The following is a 13,984-nucleotide window of genomic DNA, read 5'->3' as shown; positions in this document are numbered from 1 at the left end:
CTATTGGCTGTCCTAAAAGTCACTAGAAGATGATATCATCAACAAATTTGATAGTTAATTCAGTCACACTCTAAATACATTTAAAACTAAAGATGAAATCAATTAAATCATTTCAAGTATTCAATAATGTTTTACCCGAACATTACATATATGTTATGAAATTCTACTTTAAAGACAGTTAAGGGAGGGACACACACAGTGGATGAGGCTAGCTATGAAGTAAATGCTGGGAGGAATCCATTTTAATGCAACAATAAAAAAAGACATATTGAATTTTATATTTACATTCTTTAGGGGGGTAGGTGGAAGCTTTGTGTATGTGAGACACATTTTTATTGGAGAAACAGAGGGATACTCTTTACTCTGTCTGCAGATGCATGGTGGAGGAGTTTGCAGCAGCTCTCACTGCTCACTGAAGACACAATAAACTCGATCTGTGCTTTTGCATTGTCGCTAAAGTCTCCAAAAACACAAGAAGAGTCTTAAAATTTGTTGTTTGAAAAAAAATATTCTTAAGGTCTGAAAAAAAAAAAAAGTTGGAACTGTAAATTTAGTAATTTTTACTATTTTTCAAGGCTGCACTTTTAAAAAGATGAAATCGTCCAGTGAGCTGCTTCCAAACTAAATTTCTTTTTGCTGCCCGGTAAGGCAGGCGGAGGGAAGCGCGGGGCCACGGCTACCGTCAATGGGTCGGGTTCGGTCGCTCCGTCCACCGCTGGCTTCCTCCCCCCGTCCGTCGGAGTTCCCTGACCAGCCTCGAAGCTCACGTCTTAGTTCTGCTGCATGGTAGTCGACCAAAATCCCTGACGAAGGTATGAAAAGTAGGACATAAACCTCTGGTCGTCCTAGTTAAAGTCTGTTAAGATTAGGGGTGGAACGGTTCACAAAATCCACGGTTCGGTTCGGCTCACGGTTTCGTGGTCACTGTTTTCGGTTCGATATATGTTGATTGTTAGGAAAATCTCTAAGCTGACATGTTGGAGGTGTTGCTGTTAGCATAAACAACACAATGCTTGCACACTGTTGCACTTTTCTCCACAACTTTCTTTCCGCCGTCATCGTAGGTCACTCTAAATGCAAAGTGGTCCCATACAGCAGACCTATAAAGTGCTGCTGGCGCGTCTTCCAACTCCTGTTCTTTCCCACTCGCCATACCCACACAATTCTCCTCAACAGCTGATTTTTTCCTGCGACACCCGGCTACGCTGCTTCGCTTCTTCTTCTTCTTGTTTACTACTGGTGGTTGGCTTTGGTCGCAGTACCGCCACCTTCTTCTCTGGAGTCGCTTCGCCTATGAGAAAAAGGAGCAGCGCATGAACCGAACGCAACACACGGGAATCGAACCGAGACAGTCGAACCGAACGGTTCAGACGGTTTTCAAAAACCGTTCCATCCCTAGTTAAGATGAATCTCAGGCGTTGCCAGATCCATGCAGCTCTGTGATAAAGCTGAGAAATGGCTTCTTGTGGACGCTGCATTTCTTATATTAAAGCCAAAAAAAGCAAAGAAAAGGAAGCTAAATAAAGGTGAACATTAGTTAAGATTTTGAGGGTCGGAGCAACACCACGCCTACTAACTTTTGACTAAAGCAGTGTATCAGCTACAAACTATGTAGCCAGGAGAGAGTAATGGAACACACAGTCAGCTCATGTTAGGGGCTGTGTAACTTACATACGTTTTAAATTCTCCTTGAAACATTGGTTGAAAACCAACCAGATGTGTTCACAGGTAAATTGATCTGTTTCCATGGGCCTGTTAACCTCATTTTATTGCGATTTTATGTTATTGGCATCTTATCTGTTTGTGTCCACACTGTTCTCTCCTGTAGCATCTTGTTTAATGTTCACTGTTTTTTTTTTTTTTTTTTTTTTTTTTTTTTTTACAGTGTCCTGTCTGGCAAGGTGGCAATAAGAATAATTGTCTTGATGCCAAAAGGAGCCCAACAGATTTTACTTTCACAAGTGTAGCGGTATGGCAATTGCCATACTGCTCCACTTGTTTCATGTATATAAATTGCTTTATTATAATTATGCAGGGAGTTTTACAGTTCATATGGACACTGCAATGTAAGTAGAGCAGAAAAACAGAAGAAGAAGAAGGGAAAAGAAAAAGAAAAAAACAGGACAAAAGATGAAAGAAAGAGGAGATAGGAAGGAGACAATGACAAAACATTTTCAGTCTGCTTCAACACCTGTAATGAGATGGAAAAAAAAAAAAAAAAAAAAAAAGAACAGCACAACCAAAAAACATGGTACGAGATATACAATAAAGCAAACACCTTGAAACTATCGCTAACGTAATATTATTAAGTCTGACATGTACTCTGTGTTACCTGAAGATATGAATGTGGGGTTTCTGTTTGGAAGTGAATCTCTAAGTACTTGAAGCCTAGCACCTGTAGTTGTTTGTGAGGGTGAACTTGTGCATGTAAAGTTTTAACCATAGAAAAAATGCTCAATAGTGGTTGTGGAGAGCCGGAGAGGCACACCCCCCAGAGCACTGAGTCCAGCGCCGGGAGACCCAAAGCCCCAGGCGCCCAAGGGGACCCCAGAAGCGAAGGCACCAAGGCGGGGCCAGCCCCGGAAACCAGACCCCACCAAGGCAGGAGGAGAGACAGCCACGAAGAAGCCCCCCAGCCACCGCCATGCCGGCGCCCCGGGGAGCCGCGGGGACGAGTCCGCGGGCCCCGCCGGCAGCCGGCCACCCCGAAGTAGGGCCGGGCATCGAACACCAGCCCCCCCACGGCGCCGACCGAAACGCCCCAGCCCCACAAAAGAAAAACCCCAAAAAACCCCCAACACCCCCCGGGCCCCCCCCAGCACCAAGCCCCGGCGCCCGGGCCCGCAACACCCACCGCCGACCACCCCCCGGAAAACACTCAGGGGGGCCCCGCGCCCCCCGGCCGGGGGCCCCCCAAAGGGGCGCATTTTTTCCCCCGCCGCAAACCCGTCCCCCGAGCGCCGGGGGACCCCCCAAAAAACCCCCCCCCCCCTTCCAAAAGGGGGCACCCCCCCCCCCAAAAGACCGATCCCAAACCCAGCGCGAAACGAAAAAACACCGCGCACAGAATAAACCCGAGAGCAAAAAAGGGCCCCCCGGGCGAAAAAAAACCCAAGAAAAGCAGGACCGCACCCGGCGCAACCACCCCCCCCAGCAGCCCAAGGGCAGCACAAAGCCAGGGGGGGGAGCGAACCGCGCCGCCCCCCCCCCCACCGGACGAACCCAAAAAAACCCCCAAACCCCCGCCCGCCGCCCCCCCCCCCCCCCCCGAAACCGGGCCCCTTTAAAAAACGCGGCCAAGCAGCTCCGCCCCCCCCCGGCCCCCCCCCACGCGCCGGCCATAGCCACTCCAGGCCCCCACCCCCCCCCCCCCCCCCCCGGCGCGATCGGGGGCCGGGAAACCCAAAAGCAGCCCCCCCAAAGCCCCCCAAGGAAAGGGAAAACCCCCCCAAATTTACCAAGCCACGCAGCCCCCCCCGGGCCCCCCCCAACCGGCCCTCCAACACAACCCCCCCCCGGGACCCGGGCCCTTTACCCCCCACACACCACCCGGCGCGCCCCCACGGGACCCCCACCCAGCAGGCCCCCCCGCCCCCCCGAAAAAACAGACATGCCAAAAACCCCCAAAAAAGGGGAAAGGGAAGAAAGAAAAAAAAAAAAAAAAAAAAAAAAAAAAATGCCCCCCACAATCGACAGCGGACACCGGGACACCCCCCCCGCCCGGGAAAAAAACCGCTCCCCCCCACCGGGGAAAAAAAAAAAAAACATAAATAAAAAAGGGAAAAATTAATTAATTAATTAAAAATTTAACAACCCAAAATAAATAGGAAAAGGGGAGAAGTCAGGGGAAAAACCGGGACCCAAAAAAACCCCAAGCCCCCCCGCACCCCCCCCCAAATGCCGTGAAAACCCCCCCCCCCCGAACCGGAAACCCCAACGTTTTCCAGGAAATTTAAGGGAAAAAGAAAACCCCGCCCATGAACCGGCATCGTAGCAAAGGGGCCCCGGGCACCGACCCCAAAAAACCCCCAAACAACCCCCAGCCCCACCCCAAAGCGGATCCAGCCCGGGCCCCCGGGGGGTTTCCGGGGCCCCAAAAGGGCCACCCCCGATCCCCCCAGACAGGACCCCAGCAAACCCCCCCGCCCGGCCCGGGCCCAAAAGCGGAGAGGGCCCAGGAATACCACCCCCCAGCCCCCCGGGCCCAAATCCCCCCCCACCCTCCACCAGGGAAAACCGGGTTTGGGGGCCCCCCAACCCGCCACCTTTTTCGGGGGGGAACAGGCCCGGGGGGAATGGGCCCGGGCACTTGGGCCGTAAAAGACTTTGAAAAATTTTATTTTGGGAAAGGGGGGTGGGGTTTTGGGAAGACCCCAAACCCTTTGGGAGAAAAAAAAAAAAAAAAAAAAAAAAAACCCAAAAACCAAATCTCAATAAATCCCTTCCCTCCCAAAATTTCCCCCCCACCCGAACCAAACGGGAAAAAAAAAAAAAAAAATTGAAAAAAAAATAATAATAAATAATAAAAAAAAAAGAAAATAAACAACGGGGCAACAAAAACATTTCACCCCAAACACGGCACATCCCAATAAATCCCCAAGGGCCCAAAAACCCGGTGACCCCGGGTTGGTTCCCGGGGGGCCCCCCTGGGCCAAAAAATTTACCCCATAATTTTGGAAACCAAAAAATTTTCCCGGATGTGGGGGGGGGGACCCGGCGACCCCGCCAAACCCCAAACCCCATTTTCTTTCCTGCTTCAAGCCCGGGGCCCCCCCACCCCCCCACAGGGCCGGGAAACCCCCCCAAACAAGAGCCCCCCCCAAGGGACCGGGGCCCCCCCCATTTCCGCCCCGGGGCCACCCAAACCCGAACCGCCCCCCCCCCCCCCCCGAACCAGAAAGAAAAAAAAAAAAAAAAAAAACCTTTCAACCAGGCACCTTCATGCCCCTCCTTTCCAACCTTCCTTTTTTGGGGAAAACCCAGAGGGGGGACAGCCCCGGGCCCCCCCAGCGGGCCCCCTAGGCCCCTCCAAGCCCAGCCCCACCCCAAAACCAGGGGACCAGGGGGGGCCCCGTTTTCTTTCCACCGGGCCCCCAGACTCCAGGCGGCAGCCGGGGAAAAAAAGGGGTTGTTGAAAGGACCCCGACCCTTTCCCCTTTGCGCCCCGCTCGGTAGTGGTTTTTGTTGCGTGTTGCCCCTTGGTTTTGAAAATTAAAAAAAAAACTGGGAGTACCAAGAGGGGGGGTCCCGGGCACACTCCAACCCCCCCTCCAGGAATAAAACGGTCCCAAAGCACCCCCCCCCCTTTTCGCCCAACCCTCAACCCTCAATTTTTTAGGGGGGCAGAGGGGATGGAGGAGGCCGACCGTGGTGAGGCCCATAAAATAAGCCCCCCCCCCCTGTGGCCCTGACCCCCACCCCCCGAAAATGCCCTACATAGATGTGTGTTGTGAAAATGATGTTGATGGAAGTGTCTAAAATGCAAAATAAAATTGGTGTGGGGGACGTCATCAGAAGGTGTGGCCCTCCAGTAACGACCCCCTCCCCAAAAACCTACATGTGTGGCAAAGTGATGGAGCAGGCAGAGGGAGGATTTCGGGGATGGGGAGCAAAGGACTGGGGTGCTTGCTGCACTCCCAGGGAGCCAGCTCCCCCGCTGACTCCAATAGGCACCCCCGTTCCCCGAGAGCCCCCCCAGAGAAGGGGGCCCCACCAGTTTCACCACCATAGCCCGGGGGCACGGGACCGGCAGCAGGACCCACCAGCCAGCCGGGCACGGAGCCGACACCACCACCCCCCCCCGTCCTGTCCATCCAAAAATAAAAATAAAAAAAATAATAAAAAATAAATAAATAAGTAGATAAATAAAAAATAAAAAAATAAATAAATAAATAAATTAAATTAATAAAAAAATATAAAAGGAAGATAAGAAAAAAAAAAATAATAATAATAAATAAATAAATGAATAAGGGAGGGGACAACCCCAGCCGGCCAGCCAACGCGCAACACTCCCCACAGAACCCGAACCCCCGAACCCCCACCGGGGACCTCGCCCAAGGGCAATGCGCCCCAGGGATCCCAGACCCCAGGACCCACCCCAGACCCACCCCGCAGTAGGGCCGGGCAATGCCCAAAAACCCCCGGCGCCGGCGCCAGCGCCCCCACCCCGACCCCGGCCCCCGAACGACTCCCCCCCAACACCGGTCCCACAGCACCAATCCGAAGAAGAAGAAAGCCACACAACACAGCAAAGTGTAAATCCCGAGCCCCACTCCAAGCCCCGATCCCCCCGCCCACACACCCCCTCCCACACAAAAAAAAAAAAAAAAAAAAATTATAATATTCTCCCCCTCACTGGAGAAGAACGGCCGCAAACAAGCCAGTGCCCAACACCCACCGCCACACCACGAGGACCCCTCCACCCAGATGCTCCTCCCCAGAAAAGTCAACATGCCTGCCCTCCCAGGAGTCAGGCAAGCCCGCCGAACAGGAATCCCCCCGGCAGCGCACCGCCGGGATGCGGGGGCCCGAGCAGCCCCAACAGAAACAACACCGGAAGGCCGACACGGACGCACCGACGGCACCAACCTAGCCCCCAGGCGGACTCCCCCACCCAAAAACACAACGAAACCACCCCGCCCCCACCGACCACAGCAAACACAGCCGCAAGGCAAAGCAAAGGACAGAGCAGCCCCACCCGGCGCACGCCAGAGAGCCAGAGCAGCAAGGCCGCCCCAGCCGCCAGAAGCCGGCACAAGCAGCAAAAAGAAAGCAGCAGACGCGACCCCACCACTCCCCGCCGCGCCCGGCGCGAAAGCAGCACGACCCACCCCGCTCCGGCCCCGCACCACCCACAGGCCGCCAAGAGGAGGACGGCCACGCCGGCCACGGCCCGTCCCCCCCCCGCCGCCAAACACCGAGCAACCCTCCACTCCCAAACCGCGCACGATGCACCGCACCACGCGCCACCGGCACCCGCCCCAACAGAGCGAAGCCACACCCCGACCCGGGGGCGCTCCAAAGGGACCCCCGACGCCCGCAACCAGCCCACAACAGACACACACGAACCCCGGCCACAGGCGCGACCACTCACGCCCCCCCCCGGAAGACGCAACCACGGCAAGCGCCACGGCCAACCACCGAAACCCGGCACCGGAAGACGGGGCACACCCCGACGCCCCGCAGAGCAGAAGCACCCCGGCCAGCACCACAAAAGAACCGATGCCCGGCGCCCAGCCCCACCCAGCAGCAGCACAGCCACCAGGCCAGTAGCCCACGTCCGCCACCACGGAACCCCCCAAGAGCACCGCACGCGGCCGCCGCAGGACCCCCCCCGCGGCGCCCCAGACCCCGCCCCGACGGGGGCAACAGTCCCCCGGGCCAGACCCGCCAGGCACCCCGCTCCGAGCACCCCCCCGAGCCCCCAGGACACAAGGACCCCCGAACTAGCCCCCGCGCCCCACAAGACGCACCCCATAGCCCCCCACTACACTAAGTGATGGAGCCGATCAAGGGAGCCCAGAGAGATCGGTCTGATGGGGATGCAGATGCTGTCTCAAGATTAATATGATCCAACAACAGATCTCTGTACTGATTGATGTTGAGTTTATCCTTACTTTTCCAATTCATGAGGATAGTTTTCTTTGCGATACATAATGCAGTGAATGCCAAGCAAACCGATTTTTTTCCCATAGAGCTTCCCTCAAAGTCACCCAGCAAGCAACCTGAAGGGGAAATTGGGATTTTACAACCCAGGCACAGTGATAGATCCTTACATACCTGTACCCAGAATCTCTGAACCGGCGTGCATAACCATAACGCGTGAAAATAATTATCAAGTTGATTGCCTGTGCACTGTGGACAGATGTTAGATTGCGCAAAACCCATCTTGAATAATCTTTGACCTGTATAGTGCACTCTGTGGAGGATTTTGTATTGTATTAATTGTAAATTGGGGTTTCTGGTCATGTTAAAAGTTCTTAGACATATCTGAGCCCAGATGTTTTGTTCAAAGCTGACTGATAAATCCTCCTCCCATTTAGTAATAGGAAGAGATATTGTATCATCCAGTTCAGTCAGTGTCCTGTATAACTTAGACAGTAGTTTGGGGGGGGTTAACTCTAGAAACTCTGATATTTTAGTTGGAATTATTAAACCTCCATCAATATGCTTAAATTTATTTCTAATTATAGCTTTGATTTGCTCATATTTTAAGAATTTATTTTTGTTAATGCCATATTGCAAGTTTAATCTAGCGAATGTGATAAACTCCGTACCTTCAAACAAATGATCCAGATATGTAATACCTTTATTCTTCCAGTACGGAAAGTTTATCACATTATTGTTTTGTAGAATGTCAGGGTTATTCCAGATGGGTGTACGACTGCACGGGATAAGTGATGAGTTCGTTATTTTTAGAAATTCCCACCATGCTGTCAGGGAAGAGCTGATGTTAATATTTTTGAAACATGGGTGCTGTTTGATCTTAGAGCTAATAAACGGCAAATCTGAGATTATTATATTACTGCATATATCCTGTTCTGTGTCTATCCAGGGCTCATCTAAGGGATTATGTTTTATCCATTTAGAGATGTATTGTAATCTATTTGCTAAATAGTAGTGTTGGAAGTTAGGTAAATCTAGTCCCCCTCTGTCTTTAGTTTTCTGAAGTGTTTTTAAGCTGATACGAGGGGGTTTGTCCTTCCAAAGAAATTTAGAGATGGAAGAATCTAGAGATTTAAACCATTCGGTTGATGGTTTATTTGGGATCATTGAAAATAGGTAGTTAATTCTGGGTAAGACCATCATTTTAATTGAGGCTACCCGACCCAAAAGGGAGATCGGAAGCGATTTCCATCTTTCTAGGTCCTCTTCTATTTTCATTAAAAGAGGGGTGTGGTTGAGTTTTGGTAACTCAGCTAGTTTAGATGACACAGTAATTCCCAAATATTTGATATTTCCTGATTGCAATTGTAGACCTGAGGGATTCTGTAGAGAGCAATTAATTGGTAGTATTACAGATTTAGACCAATTTATAGAGTATTCTGAGACTTTTGAGAAAGATTCTAGTAAACTAATCACTTGAGAGAGGCAAGTGTTTGAGTGCTGGAGATAAAGTAATACATCATCTGCGTAAAGACTAATTTTATGCTCCATTTTCATGCCTTTTATACCTTTAATCATATTTGTTTGTCTGATTGTAGCAGCCAGAGGCTCGATAAAAATAGCAAAAAGTGAGGGGGAGAGTGGGCATCCCTGTCTGGTGCCCCTCTGGAGACAAAAACTGGAAGATGTTTGATTGTTTGTCCTGACACAGGCTGTTGGGAAGCTGTATAATATTTTTAACCAATTTATAAAGGAATTGCCAAAGCCAAATTTATGTAGAGTAGCAAATAAAAATTTCCAGTTTACTCTATCGAATGCTTTTTCTGCATCTAAGGACAATATATAGGATTTAAGATTTTTGCTGTAGGAATAATCTATTAAATTCAGCAGTCTGCCTGTGTTAGTAGCTGACTGCCTCCCTTTAATGAAACCAGTTTGATCTGGGTGGATTATGACTGTTTTTTTTTTACCTGCCTTAGGACAGTGGATGCAAATTAGCTGTTGTGCTAATTCTGGCATATTTACATTGATGCTTTATGCTGACAGGTTGATGAATGTGCATTGTCCTAATTCAAATAAATGAAATAATAAAATAAATAAAATAAACTAAAATAAAAGTATGCAAGTTTTCCAGTAAAACTAAAAAAAGTGATGGCATTGGGAAATAAACAAGACAAGAAATTGTATATTAAGAGCAGATATAGAGGCAAGACAAACCAAACTATAATAAGCTAAGATGTGGAAAGAAAATATTAAGAAATAATGACTGGTATAAGACTTTTGGAAAGTGAAGTTTGTTAAAGTTGCTTTGTAGTAGGGCTGCAACAACGAATCGATAAAATCGATAAAAATCGACTTTTAAAAGCGTTGGCAACGAATTTCATCATCGATTAGTTGTGTCACGCGATTAATGCGTCATCTGCCGCCGCCGTCATCACATCCACTTGACTGAAACGGGGGAAGAAGAAAAAATAGGGCAGAGCGAGTCAGCGCCGCAGGGCACAGTGTTGCCAACTCAGCGACTTTTCAGACCCCTCCAGCGACTATTTTTCAAAAAAGCGACTAGGGACAAATCCTGCGACTTTCTACGGTGTCACTGGCGGCTTTTGGAGACTCTTACGTGAAAGCATGTATCGTTCCTACTCTGCCGTGGGGCGCCTCCCCCATCCCAACCCCGTTCTCCGGCTCCCGCAGGAATCCCTCGCAGCGCTGCAGTCAGAGCAGCAGGATTTTTACCATCAGCGTCCAGACTGCAAATGAAGCGCGCATGCGCCGGGATTGACGGCGCAAATTGATCAGAATAATTAAAATAGCCTGCGCTTTGTAAAGCGAAAAAAATCGTAACATGCAGCTTTTGTCAAAACAAATGAACATGGCACGGAACCACCATGTTTGTTTCGTTTTAAAGAAACGTTACGTTAGTTTCTCAGGTAGCTCATCTGATGCTTTCCCTACCGTGTTAGTAGGTTACAGACAGTGATAAGGTTGGCTACTTATTTTAATTTTCATTTCATTTGAATTAGCTTAAGCAGCGTTTATATTTTCTTTATAAATAAATTAACTTGAAAATTATGAGGGCAAGGCTTTTAAAGTTTAAATCTTCTGGTTAAAGATAAAGTAAAGCAGAATAAAATCCAGCAAGATCAGTAATATGTCAATTAATTATATGCCACATTCCCATGTAAATATCTGTCTTTGGAGGATGTGTTTTTTAGCACCCCTAGTTCTCTCATTTTTATTCCAAATACAATTTATAATTTGAATCACAGGGCTATTTTTATCACTAGGGTTCAGTATTTTCTCAAGAAGCAACTTTAACTGCTATACTTTCCTGTCTTAAAAGGCAGAACTCTTCTAGTCTAAAAAAAACTAATTTGATGAAATGGGGGGCCTATTGTTTGAACCCCTTAGGGGCTTTTAAAAACAAAAATGTCTTTTTTTGCACTTTATGAAACAAAGTACCTAAAATGTACTACCTAAAAAGTAGTGTCTAAAATGTTTATTTTGGAATAAAGAGGTTAATATAAAAAATATTTTTTGTCCGATTCATCGAAAAAATAATCGGCCGATTCATCGATTTTTAAAGTAATCGTTAGTTGCAGCCCTACTTTGCATGACTTCAAGGTGATATTTTATTTAAAAGCTATTGAGTTAAAATCTGCTACTCACAGGCTTTTCTTCTGTCTAACATTTCAAGCCATTCTTAAATCGTTCCAGTTTGATCTCAGTTTCCTTATTACTTTACAGAGACGTCTTGATCCTCTCAGCACTCACATCCCTGTGCATCTGTGTTATCTAAAGCTCAATCAAACAGAAGTAAGATGTTAGAAGAAGAAAATTTGATCAACCTCAAAACACTGAAAACATCTCAGTATTAGGGGGACAGTCATGCAGACCGAAACACCGGCCACCGTAAAGTGAGCAACCATAAAAAAGGTCAAAGTGGACGAGATTCCACTCGTTGCCCTTTTCCCTCCATCACGCCCGGCCTCGTAACATGTAAGTCTGTCTTAATAAGGCGGCTCATGAAGGATGGCGAGGTGGTCGCCATAGAGACATATGAGCGATGCAAACTCCGGGGGCCGAGGAGCAATTACCTGATCAAAGGCCGGCTGAGATACTGGAACATAGAGGTGAGCATGAGCAGCACGCAGCTGGCAGACAATAAGCAGGTGTATTTTTTTCATTGTTTACCCTCACTGAACAGGAAAACCACTTTATCGCATATCCCACAAATAGTTCCTTATTTTATACTTTGTTCTGGTACTTGTACCTGCATTACCAAACTGAAATTCTATCCGCATTTTGTGTTTAAATGTTATGAAATTATATTTTTTCTTTTTTTTTGCAGTTACTTTCTGTTTTGATATTTAACAAAAGCTCTACTGTAATTTGCATTTCATTTAATTTCTTACTGATAAACAAAACGTGTAGAGTGGTGTAGAGAAGCTGACAGATTTTTGCTTTTTTTTTTCTTCCTAAATCCAGCCTGACATTTGTGATTTGTTCTGAAATGTTCAGATGCCCAGGAGGCTTTCAGCAGGACAGTTTGCCGGCACAGTGGGAGGCTGTCGGGATGGAATATGAAAATAATCTGTGTTTAAAACCACTTTAAAAAACTTTAAAAAGCTATTGGCTCTAGCATCAAACTGGGACTAAATAAATCCCTGTTTTCCTCTTTGTAATTTTTTATGATCTTTAGACAGTTTAAATGTGGAAACATGTCCTGTATTCAATATTTTGTCTTAGGGAAAGAAAACAACTAACGCAATAAGCTGCCACTATGCCGAATTCTTTATAGATGGAGTAATTTCTTGTGTTCTGATCAAATTTTGACAGCTAGGTCAGGAATCTCCAATTCCCGTCCTGCAGGGTCAGAGTCCTGCAAAGTTTCTATGTTTCTGCTTCAACAACCCTAGTTAAAATAAAAAGTTATAAGTAGGACTCTTGGAAGGTTCATTAGTAGTAAGTAGTGATGTTATGAGATGAGCCGAGGCTTCGAGGCGTGTGTCAAGCAATGGAGGGTGCATTCCCGAAGCGCGCGTTGAGGTGTGATTCATTTAGGGGAGGGGCCAAAATTGATGACTTCAGAAGCCTCTCTACTGTGACACTACATGACCTATTCAAGAAGTGGTTCAGACCGCCAAGAACTTCGACAGGCATTTAAACAGTCTTAGTGTTCAGTCAAGATGTGGGAGTTTGTAGGAGAGTTGCTGTCAGTTCGATAGAGCTGGAATAGATTCTAAGAATAGATTGGTTGGAAAAAAAATCAACTAATCTGTTTGTCAGGAATCCAGTTTTTGTGGGTTGTTTCTGTGTTTCCTGTTTTCCTCCACCAGGTGGTGCCCCGTCCTCATTGGGCCTCCCTGCACACCTGCAGCTCGTTGCCTCATTACCTGTAGAGTGTTCTTAAGCTGCTGACTGCCACTACCTCGGGGCAGAATGTTTGCCAGTTTTGGGAAGTCAACCAGCAAACTGGATTTTTTCGGACCTTCTCTCCCTGGAAGGATCAACTGAGCTTCAAACTGAGCTGGGGATACAAACAGGAGGTTTGGATCCACTTTTCCCCAAGAGGTCGTTTGAGTTTCACACTGAGCAAGGGATTCATCTGCACCACACCCCGTTCAAGTACCGCAGGAAATCTGAGTGGCAGTCAGCTTCTCCGTTCACCAAGGAACAACCGCAGTGTGAGTAAACCCTGTCCGCCCAACATCAAACAAGTCTATCACTGGAACATCCCACACAGACTGGATTTTATTAAGGACACCTTTTGTTGGAAATGTGAGTCTGCAACCTATTCCTCCGCTTCTAGCCCAAGAATCTAATAACCCACCGCGCCTTAACTAACCGCAGTGTCTTCCCCTCATCTTTCAGTTCCGGTTGAGCAGTGTTCAGAGCAGCATTGGACTCATGTCATTGTTCAAATAAACCTGTTACACTTTCCCCTGGTCTCTCTGTTTGGTCTTCTGCATTTTGGGTCAGGCCTTTACTAAAATCATGACACTGTTTGGTTAAAACTAGTTTGGTTAGATTAAACAATGTAATGATCAAAATCTGAACAAGCCACTGGTTACAGTTGTAACATTAGTGTTAAGTAGAGGTCTGAATAAATGAGGCCTGAAAACAGAACCATGGGTAACCCTGACATTTTTGCATTGGCTATAATTATGATTTCCAAATGATGCAAAGCGGCTCACATGTGCCACATAACACCAACTTATACATTTCCGTCAGTGTCTTAGCATCAACTGAGTCATAAATACTGTCGTAATCCTTGTGTTGTAATGCAAAGTTGAAAACACAGCTGTTTACAACTTTATCAAACCTTCTGCCATTCCTGGAGTTTTTCCATAATGTTTTGATAGTGATAATATTTATG

General features: G+C 47.7%; 1 protein-coding gene across 1 annotated transcript; it reads left to right on the top strand.

Moving 5' to 3' along the window:
- Window positions 1-6,062: 6,062 nt before the first annotated feature.
- LOC119780584 (extensin-like) lies at window positions 6,063-7,499 on the top strand. The gene is made up of 3 exons (XM_038280665.1): window positions 6,063-6,254; window positions 6,858-7,200; window positions 7,303-7,499. The coding sequence occupies exons 1-3, from the start codon at window positions 6,063-6,065 to the stop codon at window positions 7,497-7,499; spliced, it is 732 nt and encodes a 243-aa protein (XP_038136593.1).
- Window positions 7,500-13,984: the final 6,485 nt, after the last annotated feature.

This window comes from Cyprinodon tularosa, unplaced genomic scaffold, assembly GCF_016077235.1.
Source record: "Cyprinodon tularosa strain WSP-4 unplaced genomic scaffold, ASM1607723v1 ctg162, whole genome shotgun sequence".
Taxonomy (NCBI): Eukaryota; Metazoa; Chordata; class Actinopteri; order Cyprinodontiformes; family Cyprinodontidae; genus Cyprinodon; species Cyprinodon tularosa.
Note: the sequence above shows the minus strand (reverse complement) of the source record. Positions and strands in the feature narration are given on the sequence as shown.